The sequence below is a fragment of the Mustela erminea genome, chromosome 8 (assembly GCF_009829155.1).
Source record: "Mustela erminea isolate mMusErm1 chromosome 8, mMusErm1.Pri, whole genome shotgun sequence".
NCBI classification, from domain to species: Eukaryota; Metazoa; Chordata; class Mammalia; order Carnivora; family Mustelidae; genus Mustela; species Mustela erminea.
This window is the reverse complement of record NC_045621.1, coordinates 32,819,590-32,838,230: the sequence shown is the minus strand read 5'-3', so window position 1 is coordinate 32,838,230 and position 18,641 is coordinate 32,819,590. Positions and strand designations below refer to the sequence as shown.

The 18,641-nt window shown below is 45.7% G+C and overlaps 1 protein-coding gene across 1 annotated transcript in view; it reads left to right on the top strand.

Annotated features, from left to right (window-relative positions):
• Positions 1–3,833: 3,833 nt before the first annotated feature.
• AP1S3 (adaptor related protein complex 1 subunit sigma 3) overlaps positions 3,834–18,641 on the top strand; it is a 55,351-nt gene continuing 40,543 nt past the window's right edge. The window contains exon 1 of the mRNA XM_032354972.1: positions 3,834–4,029. Coding sequence (XP_032210863.1) covers positions 4,027–4,029 — 3 coding nt within the window. The 5' untranslated portion in view covers positions 3,834–4,026. The remainder of the gene's footprint in view (positions 4,030–18,641) is intronic.

Here is an 18,641-nt window from a genome sequence, read left to right as displayed (position 1 = left end):
CCTTCCTCTCTCTCTGCCTGCCTCTCTGCCTGCTTGTGATCTCTGTCTGTCAAATAAATAAATAAAATCTTTAAAACAAAACAAAACAAAAAGCTATGTATCTTGATGTGCCTGGGTGGCTTAGTCAGGCAAGTGTCAGCCTTTAGCTTGTATCATGATCCCACAATCTGGGGATGGAGCCCAGGGTCTGGCTCGCTGCTCAGCAGGGAGTCAGCTTCTCCCTCTCCCCGGGTCCCTGCTCAAGTTCTTTCTCTCTCTCTTAAATAAATAAAAATCTTGAAAACAAACAAACAAACAAACAACCCTATATCTCTCCCCTCCTCTGTCTCTATAGATTGCAAATCTGAAAAGAACTACACCAAATGTAACAGTGGTTATTTCTTGATGGTAGAATTAAGAATGGGATTTTGAAACAACACTTTTCTTGATTTTCCTAATCTACAATTAACCTGTAGTATTTTTTTTTAAAGATATTTTTTATTTTTTATTTGACAGAGAGAGAGAGAGAGAGAGGTCACACATAGAGAGGCAGGCAGAGAGAGAGAGGAGGAAGCAGGCTCTCTGCTGAGCAGAGACCCCAATGCGGGGCTCGATCCCAACACCCTAAGATCATGACCTGAGCCGAAGGCAGAGACCTTAACCCACTGAGCCACCCAGGTGCCCCTAACCTGTAGTATTTTTAACTAAAAAATTTCCTGAAAATACCCTTTAGAAATAGAGTAGTTAAGGTTCCCACTTGGAATAAAAAACGTCCTGTTCGGACAAGAAAAGAGATTTTCTAAAGCGTGTACAACCTTAAGTCAAAAGTTTTCCCCATGACAAGATGAGTTCCTGTGCACTGCAGAGGGGATGACAGGAGAAGCTGATTACTTAGGATGTTAAGAGGAGGGTGCTGGGGAATGGGAGGTCCAGGTTTCAATCAAGGATGTGTGTGTTGCTGGGGAGCCATCACATAAGATGGCTTGGAAGTGGGCCTCTCTTTTACTTCTTTTATTTTTATTATTATTATTTTTTAAAATAAAGATTATTTATTTATTATTTATTTGACAGACAGAGATCACCAGTAGGCAGAGAGGCAGGCAGAGAGAGAGGGAGAAGCAGGCTCCCTGCTGAGCAGAGAACCCAATGCAGGGCTTGATCCCAGGACCCTAAGATCATGACCTGAGCCGAAAGCAGAGGCTAAACCCACTGAGCCACCCAAGTGCCCCTACTTCTTTTATTTTTAAAACTTGTGGCTTGACCTCTCCTAATTTCTAGAAAGGTAGTATTTTGGTTTATTAACATCATAGTTTTACTTTATCATCAGGTCCCTAATTTTTCCACCTCCCCAACCTCCATGGTTGGTGGTGGCTTTCACCCTCTCTTCTGTTACCTGGCGGTTCTGGAACCATCTTGAGAAGCGAAGCTCCTACCTTGAGTTGTTCTATTACAGGCATCGTGTGGGGAGTAAATGCACACACACAGAATCGCTACGCCAGCTTGCGACCTCATCTGAAACACGTAGCACACTGTGTACACCGGTCTCTGCCTAGGACAGCAGATTCTGAATCTAAAGTCCCCCTCGGGATGGGACCAGGGAGTCCCTTTTTACAGTGGAACATCTTGAGCTCCAGGGCCTCTGGGTTCCCCCCAGGGGTCAGCTTCATCCTTGGTAGACTTGCTGTGGAGTTCGGAAGGGAATAAAGATAGGAGAGGGGAGTGAAGACTCAAAAATGCAAGTCACTCCTCTGGGACACGCAGGCATTCTACATAAACACTGCCCACCACCCACTGTGGTGAACTGAGTGGGTCTGTCTCACATGAGGCTTCAAGGGGAATCAGCCTGAGCCTTGGTGCCGTGACACCAGACGTGCTCTGCCCCTGAGCTGTCTGTGCCTGCCTTGGCCTCACTTCCTCTCAGTCTTAGGCTCTCGTCTGGATGATGGGCACAGCACCCCCTTCTCTACAAGCTGTTTTGACAGCCAGATAAGATAACCTCTGTGAAGTGTCCAGCTCTGGTTAGGGGAGGGAGGATCTGGGTGCAATGGGAGAATCTGGAGGGAAGAAGATTGAGGGCAGAAGCCCAGGAGAGCTTCCACTGCCCATCACAGCAAGACTCCTCTCATTTTCTAATCAAACGTGTCCTAGCATGGGCCATCCTATAAGGGAATTGTATGTAACCGTCATGGCAAGAGCACTGAGATTTCTTTAGTTTCCAAGCACACCTTGAGTCCCCCGGCTGTTTGCACTAGGGAAAAAACACTTAAAGCAGAGAGTGCCCTGGGTGCTTTTCATAGGCTTGGCAAGACAGGTGAGTCAGGGCTGGGCTTTGCCCTGAAGTCAGAAAGAAAAAGACACAAAGGTTAGGGTTGAATTGAGTAAAGTCGAAAGGCCAGAGATAGGGAGAAAACACACCCTGGGGTGACAATTAGAAGTTTAGAAAGCAGCTCTGTGACTCCTCTGTCCAGAGGCAAACTCACCCCATTGACTGGGGTTTAATTGTTAAGTAACCTCTTCAGAGCCCTCTGGAACATGCACCCTGGGGTGGAAGCCAACAGGAGGTGTGTAGCAACATTGAGGTGAGCTTTTTGAGAACTGAGGCTGTCTAGGCTGATGCACTTACATCAGGTGTAGGGAAGACCCTTCCCTGCCTTCTGATCTCCTGTCACTTAGGTCTAGACAGAGAGGCCTGCTTTAGGGTCTTTTGAAAATGACAAATCTCTTTTCTTTTCCTTCTGAGCACTGGCTTCTCACCTTCAGGTCCTCCGTCACTGCCCCAGGCTCAGCCTTTCCTGCGCACCCCCACCCCCAGCTCAATGAATGTGGCTTTCCCCGAGCCTATCCTAGCCATTTGCACTTAACCTCCTTATAATCTCTTCACCTACTTAATGCTCATCGTACTTTACAATTATTATTTCAAATTATTATCATTTATTTATTATTTGTTGTCCCACAAGAGACTGTAAGCTTAGGAAGAAGGGCATCTTGTTTGTTTCCAAGCTGGACCCCCATGAACTTGGCAGAGAGTGAGTGCTGATAAATGTGGCAGCGAGGCATGGATGGAAGGAGCATCCCTTGTTTTCCATCACTTCAGTTGGCCCGCACCCCACAGAAATTACACAGTAAATCCTAGGAAGGACTTCCACCAATTTGGCTTCCAAGGACCACCCAGGCAAAGCCTTTTAACTTTTCCGCACGGATCTCTTCGGGTATGTCACCAAACCAACGGACTCTCCCAAAAGAACATCCGTATACACTCAAACCTCTGCTTACAACCTGGGGGTCTGGAGACTTCTACCACCCCAGGTAAAAACTCCAGACTTAAGAAAAATCAAGTGGAGAAGAAGACAGGAGACTCGACGCCACAACGTCTTAGCAGAGACATCTTATAAAACCGGGCCTGTAGAAAGCAATCTGTGTCCTTGGATTGCAGGATTAAAGGATATAAAGAAAGAAAGAAATCGGGGCAAGTAGTTGCTTCTAGCTCCGGATGTGCCAACCACTGCTTCTCCTCGCGGTTTAGGACTAGCCTGCCTCTGCCACTTTCCCTAAGTGTATTCGCAAGGGCCAGGGCAGATACACGTTTCTCAAATAAATGAATGACACATTCCCCGGGCAGAATCCGGAAAGCAGCCCCCTCGGGGCTCCCTGCTCAGCGCTTCCCAGTGCGGGGGTGCAGAGGCGCGCGGCAGGTGCCAGTGCACCTGCTGCCGCCCTCGGGGCGCGGGGCTGGGAGAGCAGCCGCGGCGCGGGGCCGGGGGAGTGGGGGAGAGGAGGAGGGGGAGGAGGAAGTGGAAGAGGGAGGGGAGGAGAAAGCCGGGGAGGAGGGAGAGGAGGAGGAGGGAGAGGGGTAGGAGGGAGAGGGGAGGAGCGCGGGGAGGAGTCTGCGAACTTTCCGTTCGAGGGCATTGTGGGAAGCAGCCATGGTCTGAGGCGGGCACCTCACCTGTCAGCCGCGCCCGGCTCCTGCGCTCGCCTCGCGCCCTCGTGACCACCGCGCTCGCCGCTCGCCGCTCGGCGGGCGGGGACGGCGGAGGCCCGGCCACCATGGTGAGTGAGCCGGGAGCGCGCGCCGGCGGGAGGCACCTGCGGCGGCGGGGCCGGGGGTGGGCGGAAGCCGCGGACGGGTCCCAGCCCGCGCGCGCCTGCGGTCCAGCCGCCGGACGGGGCGGACGCGCGGGCCACCCGGACGCCCGCCGGGACTCCTGCCACGGGCGCAGCTCCTTCATTCATTCTCTCGCTCGCTGAGCGCGTCGCGCGTGCGGGGCACGGGGCCAGGCTCCCGGCGTCGCGGGGGACCCGGCGGACCTGTGCTGGCGTGTGTGTGTGTGGGGGGTGCTTACATTCTCGGAGGAGGCTGCGGGTGCGCGGGGAGACGTGTCGTCTGCCGGGAATTAAAGGGTACCTCTGCGAGTGAGCGCTCTGAAGTCTCCGCTACACCGGATGGAGGGGTGGAGGTGGCGGGGAAGGCCTCTTTGGGGAGGGGACGTCTGAGCTGTTGGAGGTCCTGAAGGGGCCCTACCCGTAGTGGGCGCGGACAGAGCGAAGGCCCGAGAGAGAAGAAACCCTGGCTTGTATCAGGAAGATAGACGGAGGCCAGAGAGCCGGTTGAGGCGGGTCCTAAAGCCAAGTTTGAAGGAGTTTGGGTGTTATTCCCACGGAGTTGAGTCTTGGGAGAGTTTTAGCAAGATCACAGACCTCATTCCTTCTACACTGGAAAAAAAAAATGCTTCAGGCTGTTGGTGGAGAGTGAACTGGGGCGTATGTGAGGAGAGGTGTCCACGTAGAAACAAGGAGACACAGGGAGAGGAGTTTTGATGCTCCAGGTGAGAGATCCTGGCCAGCAGTTGGATGAAAACAGTAGCTTCCCACGCCTCTACTAACGCCTTCAGTCTGGGGTTTGTGTTTTGGGAGTACGGGGGTCCCACTTCCCCAGGTGACTTCACTTCCCAAAAGAAAGCAGGAACAGAAGTGACCTGCACTCTGAGGGCTTGAGCCCCCACTTCAGGCAGGAGTGGGAGCGCCTGTGGGTTCAGAAAATCGGTGGGGAAGGAGTGCAGTGGGGTGCTCAGCCCCTGGACAGGAGGGCCACAGATGCTGGTTCCTGGAGGAGGTCTGGTTGCACAGACTAGAGGTGGCTCTGTTGTTTGAGGGTTCCTTGTAAGGACAGTGGGATGCAAAAAGAAGGCTGTAAATAATGGAGCAGCTCTGTTGGCTTGCTCCGGTTTCCCGAGGAACACGGTGACAGTGTGTCTAGCTCGCCGTTACCATTTGTGGAATACGGCCCTGGCATTTCTGAGTACCAGATGCTACTTCCACCCTGAGAGCAGGGGCAGGATCCTTGCTCTAGACAGTACTTGCTGTGGAGTTTTCTTTTTCCTTGCTGGTGTCATATAATCAGGTAATCAAAAGTATGTGAAGTTTCCCTAGCTTTTCCACCAGGCCTTGCCCAACAGAAATGTTCATGTTATTATTGAGCACCTGATGGGCCGGGTGGGATGCTCAACCCTTCCTGTTCACCGTCTCAGGCAATCCTTGCAGCAACTGGATAAAGGTAAGGATTATGCTCTTTGCCTTTTACCTGCTCTGACCTGTTTCAGCAGTGTGTCCTTGCACAGTCCCCTTGACCTCTCTGTGCTGGTTCGCTGATTTGCGAAATGGGGATAATAAGAAGGAGTTCTCCAAGTGCAGTCTGGGGACCCTAAGGAGTCCCTAAAATTTTTCAGAGGTCTGCAAGACCCAAGTATTTTCATAATAGTTCATAATAGCACTATGATGTTATTTGCCTTTTTCATATTTGTTCCCTATGTGACTCAGTGTGGCGTTTGCTTGAGGCCAACATGCCCTGGGATAGTGTGACAGTTTGAAAGCAGAAGCAGCTCAGAGAGCCCAGCTGCCTTTGATTGAGCCGCACATGAAGGGGATTTGAAAAAACTGTGCCACTCTTCTCACAATTTTTTTTCTTTTTTTTTTTTTGGAAAATATTGTGACCGTCCATGAGAAAGTAATTTCTGTTAATGTGTAATACTACTTAAAAATGAATTAGTAAATATCTAAAAAATTTTCCTATTTAAATGTGTATTACAGTACGTACCAAAGGAAACAACCTATGTAAATAAAAGGTCTTGGGGGCCATCTATTTTTAAGAGTGTAAAGGAGTCAGAGACAGGCTCTGTGAGTCAATGCAAGTGAATGAGTTTAGAGCAGCTTTGCCCACGGTAAGAGCTCAGGGACTATGGCATGTTATCTGTTCTTCCTGCCACGAGGTAACCCCCCCTCCCCGAGCAGCTTTGTCCTTTCCTCGAGGGCCACTTGCTGACTCCTTGTTTTTCTCCTGCTCCATTTCTGACTGTTGCCAACTCTCACTCTAGGAAACTGGAAGATGGCTTACAGCATCCCGTCTGCTACCTCCCCAAGGAAATGGTTCTTCATTCCCTTGTGTGGGTGGTCCAGATTTCTAGCACAGAGACTTCATACCTCCTGAATCTTGGGACTGTGTTTGTATCTGGAGTATCTTGTTTGAATCAACTTTGTACTTCTGTAGCCTGTCTTTGTTTTTGAAACCTCTGGCATGGAGAACAATGTAGGGTTATTGTATTTCAAGGAATCCCGTGGTTTCTGAGCCCAGTGTATTTAAACATCTTAGTGGGAAGAATTTACTATTGAATGGTTGACAATGTTGTTGGAAGAAGGAGGATTTTCTTTTATTTGTTTCTTTGTTCTGTTTTTCTGTAAAAAGGTAGCAGTGAGGATTTAGAGGGTGATGTTTAAAAAGCTGTGGGAACACCTTTAGTAAAAACGCAAGTCAGTTTTGCTCTATCTAGTCTGTATGCTTCTGAAAAGTTGAAGTGACTTTTTAAACCACATTGTCAACAAAATAGAGGAATTACCCATTGAAAGAAGCTCAGAGTTTTTTGAAATATGAATCATCTTGTGTTGCAGAGCCAGTTCTCGTAATGGATGTTGTTTATCCCAAGTGAGATTTGCTTACACTAAAAAAAGAAGAAAAAAATGGATTCTTTGGTGTGATTTTAAATCTTCCTTAGAGAGATAGAGAGAGCTTCCCGAGCTGAACTGTGAAGCCATTTCTTTATCAGAACTGTTGTTAGTTTGAAACAGCATGAATGCACCCTTTCCCTAAATCAAGTAATTCAGAGTTGCTCCTGATCATCCTCATCTCATTGTATTATGTGGGAACAGGAGGGTGACGGGGAGTGCAGAGGCTGAGGGGGAGAAGTCTAACAACCTGTATCCTGCTATGATCCCTCTCTCCCCACCCAGTGTATCAATTTAATTGTCCCACCTTAAGGGAATTGTAATAAGTGTGTAGTTATTTTGGTAGTTTAAGTTGTAGTTCGAGGGTGAAGTCGTTTATTATAGTAATGAGTGCCTTCCTGCTCCGAGGCTTGGTTTGGGCTGCTGGCCAGAGGTGAGTGTGGCCAGAGGTGAGTAGAGGGGGTTGGGAATAGGGGAGGGGATTGCCTCTCTGTGGTATTCAGTTGTCCCCAGAGGGTAAACCACCACAGCCCTTCTCCAAGGTCTCCCAGCAACATCAGTGAGACTTGTATTTACCCCTCGAAGGAATTTTACTTTTGAGTTCCCATGACTGGCTTCTGTGGCAAGTACCATGAATAGCTTGTGATTTTTCTATGGCATTTGACTAACAGCAGCTGGAAGGAAATGGTCAGCAGGTTGTGTATTTCCCACAGGGCATTTTCAGTGTGTCCTTTTGGGTCCCATGAATGATTTCATTATCGACCAAAGTTAACCCTCCTCTTCACTCTACCCCCTAACACCAACAAAGAGAACTCCTTGAAGAGTCCCTAGAGATAAGCAGTTTTGGGTATCTCCAAGACTCATTCCTTCGATGTTATTTTGTAGTTACAATGGCCAAAGGTTCCCCCAGTGGTCCAAGACTCCCCTGGGGTCACTTCTTTCCTTGGACCCTTACTTGCCTCAGAGAAAGTCTCCTTTCTGGCATATCTTGTTCTTCTCTAATGGAATTCTTTGTTTTCCCCAAAGTATCGTAGTCATTGGCCCAGGATAAACTCCCGTTGACTGCCTGGATCCCCCAGATCCTGTGGCAGGAGAGAATGTACACAGAAGCCAGACGCAAAGCCCCTTGAATCATCTCAAGGCTGGATTTAGCTGTCTTGCCAGCATCCTGACCAGCTGGAGAAAATGTGCTCATTATGTGGCTCCTGATAGCAGGATAAATTGTGGATTTTAACTATGAGAAAGGAGTGCTGCAAATTATTTACAGTAGGAATGAAATCCCATTGACTATTATGAGGAACCTGGCCTTTGGAAAAACTCTCAGTCTCAGGCCTGAGAACTCAGATCTGAAATGGCTGTCTCTAAGGAGTTTTTGAAATGTGCCTGGGGGGAAAAGAATACAAGCTTTCCTTAGTCTCTCAGTGTGATGGGACACAGACCTATAGTATGTTAGGTCAAAAAGGGCATTCAGGATTCCATAATTTAATGTCCTTGATGGATCTTTTCCAGGAGGACTTCAGAGCTGGTAAGAAATGGTAGGTGTGTGGATACTTAAATGCTACAGGAGCTTTCTTTCCACACTGTGTCATTAAAGAGGGGAAACTGGGGCGCCTGGTTGGCTCAGTGGGTTAAAGCCTCTGCCTTCAGCTTGGGTCATGATCTCAGAGTCCTGGGATCGAGCCCCGCATGGGGCTCTCTGCTCAGCGGAGAGCGTGTTTCCTCCTCTCTCTCTGCCTGCCTCTCTGCCTACTTGTGATCTCTGTCTGTCAAATAAATAAATAAATAAATCTTTAAAAAAAAAAAAAAGAGGGGAAACTGAGGCCATTACTTGCAAGCTACTGTGCTTCTGCTCTTTTTTTTTTTTTTTTTTAAGATTTTATTTATTTGTCAGAGAGACATAGAGGGAGAACAAGAGCACAAACAGCAGGAGCAGCAGGGAGAGGGAGAAGCAGGCTCCCTGCTGAGCAGGGAACCCAGGACCCTGGGATCATGACCTGAGCTGAAGGCAGACGCTTAACTGATTGAGCGTCCCTCTTCTACTCATTCTTATAGAGAGGGAACAGCAAGGGATAAATGTGACATATACAGATCATCTTAGATTAAAAACCTCTACACAAAATCACGAATGCATTTGGGTCCAAGATGCAAAATTTGTACAAACTTTAAATATAAAAACCCAAGAAATATCTTGTTTATGGCCAACTGCTTAAGATTAGCACACTACATCTCACAAAAAAGTTGAGCTGGTGTTCTAAGGCAAGGGTCAGAAAAATTTTTCTGTAAAGGGCTGGGTTGGAAGTATTTTAGGCTTTGTTGGTCCTCTAGTCTCTGGCATTGTCACTTAACTCTTCTCTTACAGAGTGAAAGCAGTCATGGACAAGATGCAAATGGGTGTGGCTATGTTTTAATAAAACTTTATTTATAAAAACAGGTGGAGGGCCAGAACTGGGCTGTAGGCTATGGTTTGTTGACCTGTGTTCTAAGGTAACTTCCATTACTTCACTGTATATTTGACAAATGAATTGGACACCTGCCCTATGACAGGCATAGGACTGGCTTTATCATTTGTGGTACCCAATAGAAAATGAAATTGTGGGGTCCCTTGTTCAAAATTACTAAGAATTTCCAGATGACTGCAGAGCATCAAACCAAGTTTAGGATCCTTCTGAACTCAGGGCTCCGGGTAAGGACCCCTGTGTTCATGGAAACTAGCCCTGGGTCTAGGCCCCAGAGGTTGCATACATAAACCGGAAGCTCATGCTTTCCTGGAGCCCATGTTCTTGGCGGGAAGTTCTCTGAACTTTCTAAATATTTTGTATCAATTACACAGAAGAAGCTATTATAAGGCATTAGAAAATCATCATCTCTTTTTTACTCCATGGAAGTTGCGGACATTTCTGACGTGGGCAATGTAGGGACCAGTTGGGGCATGTGGAATTAGGAGCAGTCCTGGCCTTGGTGGCTATGTCAGCCTCTGCCATTTCAACCCTTTGTGGCCTAAGGAGGAGGGTCCCTTCATCCAGGCTCCTCAGCTGGTTCTTGGTCACTTCCTGAACCAGTTCTGGCTGGACAGAGAGTTCAGGATCCATACCCTTCTCCAGGCATTGCCTTTGTCCATGTCACATGGAGTCTTGGGTGCCAGACGTCATGGCTTCTTCAGCCCCTCCCTGGTGGGCCCTAAAAATCTGAGTGTGGTATCATTTATCAACATAAATCCTGTAAATTAGCTCCCCATTTGTGTAAAATAAGGCAGATATGCCCATATAGAAACTGGGGACTTCTAGCAGGGTATACAAGAAACAGTGATTCTTTCTGAGAAGGGCTCGAAACATCTAGCGTGATAAAGTTTCACTCTTTATAGTATGCTCTATTCGGCCATTCAGTTTCCTCTGTTGGAATGTCATATCTTCTAAATTATATAAAAAATGACTTTTAAAAATTTTGTTATTTATATTACTTCTCCAGCAAAACTCTATTTTATTTTCCCCTATTTTTGTAACTTTTTAAGGTTGGATGTGTCTGGAATTTGGATGGAAACAGAAGTTCCCTGAAAATACGCACACGGATGCACGCGCACGCATACACACACACACACCGACACACACATGCACACACACACAGACACACACAAACATACACAGAGGCTTTCTCTAACTTGAGCTCTTGGCCAGATGTCTGAGATTTCTGTTTGTACCTTGCTTTCATGTAAGAATCGAGAATAGCTGAGGGGGCAAAAATCTGATTCATCTCTCTCACTTCAGTGACTCTCAAAACTTATGCTAACAATGTTCAGTGTTTCTGGTTGCTTCATAGGACTAAACCATTAAAATACAGAGACGGCTGTCAGATCACCTGGGGTTGGCCTCTCTGCATTCAATAGAGAGCCAGACATTCCAGTGGAGATTAAGAAGTCATGTCTCTGAAAAAACCCAGAAGCGCCATTAAATGTGGTATCAGATTCTGATTATCACTGAATTATCCTTTTTTTTTTTTTTAAATAAAGATTTATTTATTTATTTATTTGATAGAGATTACAAGTAAGCAGAGCAGCAGGCAGAGAGAGAGAGGGAGAAGCAGACTAGGACCCTGGGATCATGACCTGAGCTGAAGGCAGAGGCTTTAACCCACTGAGTGACCCAGGCACCCCTATCACTGAATTATTCTGCCCCCAATTTCAGTGTCTGTTGCACACCCCCAGCTTCCCTTGCCTTCCTGAAAAAAAAAGAAAAAAAAAAAGGTATCAACTTTTTGTTAAGCAGGTGAAACTAGAAAAGACTTGAAAAAAATGTTGACTTTTAAGAGGAGAAGTGTCAGAATTTCATCAGGGGGACAGGACATGCTGTTGGAAGACACATCTCTGTTGTGTAAATATTTAGCTGCTGGTTCCCTGTGGAAGTGACACAGAGGGCGTTTTGCCCAGTGTGTCCCCCCCCACCACTCCCTCCACCGTCTGCAGCCACTTGCAGAGGCGGGTGTCAGATGTCAGGGCAATGTGTCCAGGAAGAGAATGAGATGAGGCAGACAGCCTAAGGCCCTGCATGTAAGCTCTGTGATCTTGACCACTCTGCTTATCCCTCTCACACTGGGCCCACTTCCTCAATTTACCTGAAGATCGAACAAGATAATTCAGTCCAAACAAACCCTTTGCGTGAGTCCTGGCACCTAGAATGCATTCCATCAATGTAAGCAAGGCTATTTTTAAGAGAAGCAGGAAAAAAAATGTTTAAAAATAGTTCATAAGTTTTTTTTTTTTCTCTCCCTAGGAAACTTAGCTGAACCAATGAACTAACGGAACAAAATATCATAGACTGTAAACACTGGGGAGGTGGGAGAAGGTAAGGGTTATTGTAAGATTAGTTTTCCCAGTGGGATTCAATTACTCGGCGTAGGTCTGAGACATTTTTCTTTTATTTCTTAGACAAGTACTTTCAGTTTCTTTACTAAGAAGCCAAGTCCTCAATTCTAGGTGCAGGGTGCATGAGTCCTACCTTTCAAAGTTTATTCAGTCCCATGACTTCTGTATTTTAAGGATTCAGATAATCTACATCAACTGTCTTGGTAAAAAGCTAAGAGGGAAGGGGAGACTTAACTGTATAGCCAGGCAGATCTGTCTCTCATATTGAACCTGAACTTTGAAAGAAGTTGACAGATATGCCATCTCCCGCCTCCTAACAAATTTCGTTCAGGCTGTAGACATCGTTGTCAAGGTATAAAGGCCCTGGGGACAGATTTTTAATGAGTGCTAGCTAGGTAGGCTGCTGTAGGAAAAAAATGAAAGTTCTTAATCAACATTTAAGTGGTCATTACCATGCAGGGTGCTGAAGTTTGCATACTAAGCATAGTCTCTCAAACCAGGTTTGTTCCTGATCACAAAAAAATTGGCATTAAAAAAGATCAAATAAGCATCACTATGAAATACGAATAGGGTCCCAAGATATTAATGTTTCATTCGACTTCAAAGTCGTAGTGAAAGGTTGCCTGGAATGTTTGCTATTTCCAGTATCTTTTTGCTCCTTAAATGATTTGAAACAGAACCGAAAGCCAGTCTGCCTCTCAGAAGACTCCAGGAAAAAAACCTAATGAGAGGCGTATTTACTATGAGACAAAAGTTAAATGTTTAACAGGTATTGTTGGTATATTCCCAATTGATTACTCTGTCCAGAGGAAGTGATAAATGAAGAAATAATATGTGAATCACTTTTCAGGGGTTTTTTCTTTTTTTCCTCACTTGCTTTCCTCTTTGAGTTCTTTTTTTTTTTTCTTAAAGATTTTATTTATTTATTTGACAGACAGAGGTCACAAGTAGATGGAAAGGTAGGCTGGGGGTGGGGTGGGGTGGGGTGGGGTGGGGAAGCAGGCTCCCCGTGGAGCAGAGAGCCCGATGTGGGGCTCGATCCCAGGACTCTGGGATCATGACCTGAGCCAAAGGCAGCGGCTTGACCCACTGAGCCACTGAGGCACCCCTCTTCTTTGAGTTCTTAATTGGGGAGGTTATTAGAAAAGCAAAACCCACAGGTGTAAGATCTGTTCCTTGATTTACAAGACACTCGTGTCGTTGGGAAGACATTTGTGACATGCGTAGCAAATCTAGATGAGTGTGGGAGTGGACAATTAAGCACGAAAGTGTGTCGTTCAGATTATATAATTGCTGCAGGAATTCCATGGCGCAGGACTTGGGAGGGGCTCGTGGGAGAGAGAGAGGCTCAGGACTGAGTCCAGAAGGGCAGGGCGATCCTGCCCTCAGCTTTTCAGAAGAGCGCATACTGTGTGGGTGCTGATGTGTGTGTCAGTGGAAGGGGTTAATAAGCAGACTGTAAAGACAGGCAGTTAAAAGGAAATGCAAATCCTGGAGGAGAGCCTGGTGTCTCACTGATACCCCTTGTCAACCCCACTAGCCCAGGATTCATCTGGTATTATCTAGGAAGGAGTCTTTCTCACAGGTGGATTTTCCAGGTAGCTCAAAAGGACAAAGTTTGTGTTTTTTTTTCTTTTTTTTTAAATTTTAGAGGTAAGAAAGATGTTAATACCCTCCTCAAGCTTTGGGAAAATGGATCAAAAGTGCTTGAGGCTTGTTCAAAGTCAGGAGTCATCTCACTTCACTCCTTCATTCCACTGCTTGGTTTTGGAGATGAGTTGCCTTCTTACCAGCCAAGTACAGTGTTACTGAAATTGCAGGTGTGTTTAAGAGTGTGTGTGTGTGTGTGTGGTCTCCCAAGTGGGTTAGTTCCCTTGTATATCTCTAAAACACCCTCTGCTCTTCTTTCCCTCGCCTACCCTGCAGCTCTGTCTCCAAAGTCTCTTCTACCACTTTCATATAGTTTTGAGAAGAGAAGGAAAGGTCATTTTAATAGTAGCATAGGAGACATCACTAGAAAGACAGAAGAGCCTAACCCTTGGAAGGATGGCTGCCCTGGAGCTAAGGGGACTCGGGCCGTCACCCAGCTCTGCTCATTGCTCTTACCTTCCCCACTCCCCTACCTCCCTGGGCCTGTCCTTGCTGTCCCAGGAAGCAAGCACGGACCTGAGGCATAGTCTCTTAAAAATCCTTTCTGGCTCTCACAGTCTGTGATGAGCCACAAGAAAATCCTCTGCCTCTCTGAACCTAACACACTATTCCGAATGGGTCAGAATCCGAGGCAGGGCTGGCCTGATGCCCAGTTGCTGACCTGTGTGTCCTTGTGTTGCTGCCGATGAGGTTTGGGCTTGTCCTCCCTGCAGCGTGCAGGTGGAGCTCTCATGGCTGCCGCCGGCCCGAAGGAACGATGACCCCGCCAACTCCGAGCGCACATAACTAGTTAGTGAGTCACTGCGCGGCTCACACATCTGTTTGTTGACAGAGTCTAGGCATGGTAGGAGGTGCAGTTTTGGCCTCAGTCAGGTCAAGTGTAAAAGAAGCACAGCATTATTGTTTTGCTTTAGGTAAAAATTACCAAATACCTACTGTGGTCTAAACCCAGACTTGGAGATGAAGAAGGAGCTCGAAAGGAAACAGAACTGATAATGCTTCTGACCCCATGGTGGGGGTCGTGGAGGGGGGGAACATGTAAGTAGAGCAGCTTGTATGCTACCGTAAACTGTGGCTTTCTTCAAAGAATGTTGGAAATGAAGCTGTGGTCCGCAGGGGCTAGGGCTCATAGGGAAGTGGACAGACATCTGGACAGGAGTCCTGAAAGCATGTTACTGCTTTGGGGGAGAAGCCTATTTCAGACATGGGCAGGGAGGAGGGGCCAGATGGTGAGACCGGTCTGGGCAGGAGGTGCTTCAGGGCGGGAAGCCCCCTGGCATGGGTGCGTGGGGGAACAAGTTTGGAAAACACAAAACACACACACACACACACACACACACACACTCACACACACACACACACACACACACACTTCTCCAAAATACCCAGATATCTAGTACAGAAGAAAAAGTGGAGTACTTCGGTGGAGGGTGTTGAAAGACAGGAGATTTTCTCCATGTCATTCATCTGGAGGACCATCCAGGAAGGTCTGGCTTTTTTTCTCTTCTGTTCAGGACCAGTGTTTCATAGATGTGGACGATGAGCAGTGTGACAAGCCCTGCTTGGGACAAGCGCCTAAACTAAATCCTCGTCCCTCTGTCGTATTTTTGGATGGTGGAGGGTAGTATGTACGCAGACAGATGCTATTGATTTGAGGTGTTAAAATGAAATGTAAAGTTTCATGTTCATCTTCTTTGTCTTAAGTAAGTTGAACAACTATACCCATTTCTCAGAAGAACTTGAGCCTATCTTTGTGTATGATAATTTTACTTTACTTTTTAAAGATTTTACTTATTTATTTGTCAGATTGACAGAGAGACAGAGAGCACAAGCAGGGGGACTGGCAGGTGGAGGGAAAAGCAGGCACCCCGCTGAGCAGGGAGCCCCACTAGTGGGGTTTGATCCCAGGACCCTGGGATCATGACCTGAGCCAAAGGCAGATGCTTAATCCACTGAGCCACCCAGGCATCCTGCCTATGATCATTTTAAAACAAAATTCAGGCAGTAAATATTTATTGAGCGGCTATATGTCAGTGCCTATTAAAATTCAAACATTACACTTACTTAAAAATAAAACATTTTGAAGCATGCAGGACTGAATGTGAAGGCTTCGACTTTGGCTCCTTGTCTAGATCTGTGAGAGAAATAACGTTCGTTCTGAGAAAAAAGTTGTTCAGAATGACCTTCTTTGAAATAATAGGCTTGTCTGATTAAGTGATGTTTATCCATATTTATGAGTAAAGTCAATATCAAAAGTGTCTTTTAAATCATGGTAGAAAGTAATTTTTGGAGCAACTAGCTTAGCAAACATTATCCAGTAAAATTTGCATTGGTGCTATCTCCGCCCCATGTAAATCAGTTTCAGGGTCAAAATGCTGAGGTTTTAAAGACCACACTAAATCTTGCTAACACAGTGACATTAAGACTTTTTAGAGCAGCTCTTTCTGCCCACAGCTCCTGTCCCCATTCTTTAATAAGCCACCATTTTGCACCAAAAAAAAAAAGACTTTTTAATAAAACCAGCCTTTAAATCTCATTTTCCCGAGTTCCTTCTTACACACAGTGAATATAACTACATTTTATCAGTAAGAGTTCAAAGAACAGATTAGCTTTTCAATAATCATCGTATTTTTAGCAAATATCTACAACCTGAATGCTTCTATGACATACTTCCAATTTAGAATTATATTCTGTAGTAGAGTCTTGACTGTGGGAGCTAAAATTTTTAGACCTTGAGCAAAAGTGACCCCCAAAAGCTGTGAAGTTCTTTTTATTAGCTGCAAAAGAAGACATTCATGAACAGAGTAGGACTTCCTTTTCTTTACAAAAGTATCTTTTTTCTCCCCAGTTTTATTGAGATAGAACTGACCAATGCATCTTGGGATGGTATCCTTTTATAACATCATTGAAAGATTTATGATTAAATATCAGTTTGACTACCAACTCACACATTTATGGGTGCCAATGACTTCATCACTTCTGTAGCTACACACTGCTAAAATTAGATTTGATTTCTGGATTTTAAAATAACAATTTAAGATGTGCAAGGGAAAGTAGTGAGAAAATAGAGTGTGCTTTTCTAACATTGCCAGTTTCTCTACTGGGTGATGTAAAGAATTGTTATTTCTAGCAAAAGTGACCCCAAAATATCTGTTGTATTCTCCCTTAAAAAAACAAACAAAAAACAAGGACGCCTGGGTGGCTCAGTTGGTTGAGTGGCTGCCTTCGGCTCAGGTCATGATCCCAGCGTCCTGGGATCGAGTCCCGCATCGGGCTCCTTGCTCGGCGGGAAGCCTGCTTCTCCCTCTGTCTCTGCTGCCACTCTGCCTGCCTGTGCTCACTCTCTCTCTCCCTCTCTGGCAAATAAATAAATAAAATCTTTAAAAAACAAACAAACAAAAAACAAACACCCGCCCCCAATACTTCATGCTGTTTGGGAGATCTCATAAAAGAAAAACAGTTGTTCAAATTGAAGATGTTAAGCCCATCTTCAGTCCTGTGGACACGTGGTGGACTGCGATGACCACCCCTCCCCGCACCCCCTCCCCCCGAATGCAATGCCTAGACCTATATTTCTTGATGACTCCAGGAAAGTCTTTTAAGTGTCAGAAACGTAATGTCTTTTATCTTCAATATAATACGTCACCTAAGTGTGTGGATTCAACAGTATAATATATGTAAATGTGCCCCAAACCGTACCCGCCATGCAATGGGTCGTTTTTATTGATAAGTATAATTGTCATGTGGAATACTGTGTTCAACCGTGGTCAACAGACTGGAGTCTTCCTGAAGGAAGGGGTCCCTGAGAAGTTACAGAGGCCAGACAGGGCATCTTTTCTCCTGGAGCTGTGTTCACAACTTCTTCCAAATTGTCTTTTTTTCCCAAGGTTTGAGCAGACCACTGCTGCTAACACAGCTGTTGTCAGACAAGCTACTGTTGAGTAGATCCTGAAGCCTTCTTCTGGTTGCTGTCCCTGAGGTGGAATGACCACACCATGGTTGATTGAACTGTGTCTTCTGTAAAGAGCTAATCTAGCTAATCTGTTTTATTCTAATTGTCAGGTTATGAGGATTACCTGTAGTCTTCGATTGAATGGTGTTGTAGATGGTAGTGTTATGCATCTATTTAACACAGACTAAAGGGAAGGCTGGGGAGCTGTAACTAGCGGTCTCATGTATGCTGTGCACATTCAAAGACTGCCTCCGGTTGGTAGGAAGGATTGATATGTGGATGGTGGCAAGACCTCAGGCTTTAGAGCCAGATGTATCTGTGTTGGAATCCCTCTCTGCCAATGACTACCTTTGAGGTTAGTCACTGACATGGGTATTCCAGGACATCTGTCTGGGGCCTCGTATCAACATTCACTATCTGTTTCCTGCTGGTAGTTATCGTGATTGTGATGGCTTGTGGCTACTCACACTTCCTGCTTCTCTTAGCAACGCAGCGTGTCCATGGCCTGGAGCCCTGACTTTGCTCAGAAAGAGGCCCTGTGATCTCTTGATTTACTTTTGACAAGTGACCAACTGAAGTGGTTGTTTTCACATGTATGGAGATGAAAGGAATAATTATCCACTTTCTGTCATAGAGGCTTATCATCACCTGTGTTATATCCCATTCTTCATTAGCCAATTAAACTAAGATGATAAAGTTCTGTCTGGTAGGATAGTGTTCTGTGGAATGCAGAGTAATGCACACATAAGAATGGTTAATGGGCTTGAATTCGTTGCTGTGGAATTAAAACCTTTTTAGATTTCTTTGGAAGCTTGGATCCATTGCTTTAGTTTTTCTGACAAGGTCCACATGTTAAGTTGGTTTACAAATCTGTGTATCATTCATTTGAGGTTAGTTAGTGCCAAGGTCTGAAGTTGGTTCATAAACCTTTAAGGAAAATGATTATTATCTGAAGGTTAAATCAGAACCTAAAAGAATTATTACTTGGGTCTTTCTGGAATTAGTTAACCCAGTCTCTCAGCTTTCTCTGGATCGAATCCAAAATCAACCCTGGACAGTTTCTCCCAGACTTACCTCCTCCAGATTCTTCCTCCCAAAGAATGTGTATCCTACATGAGCCCATGACTAAAAGTTACCATGCAAGAAGCATCAAAGACTGTCCTTAGTTTTATAGCAGAACATATTCAGATGTTTTCCAGTGTGGTTTGT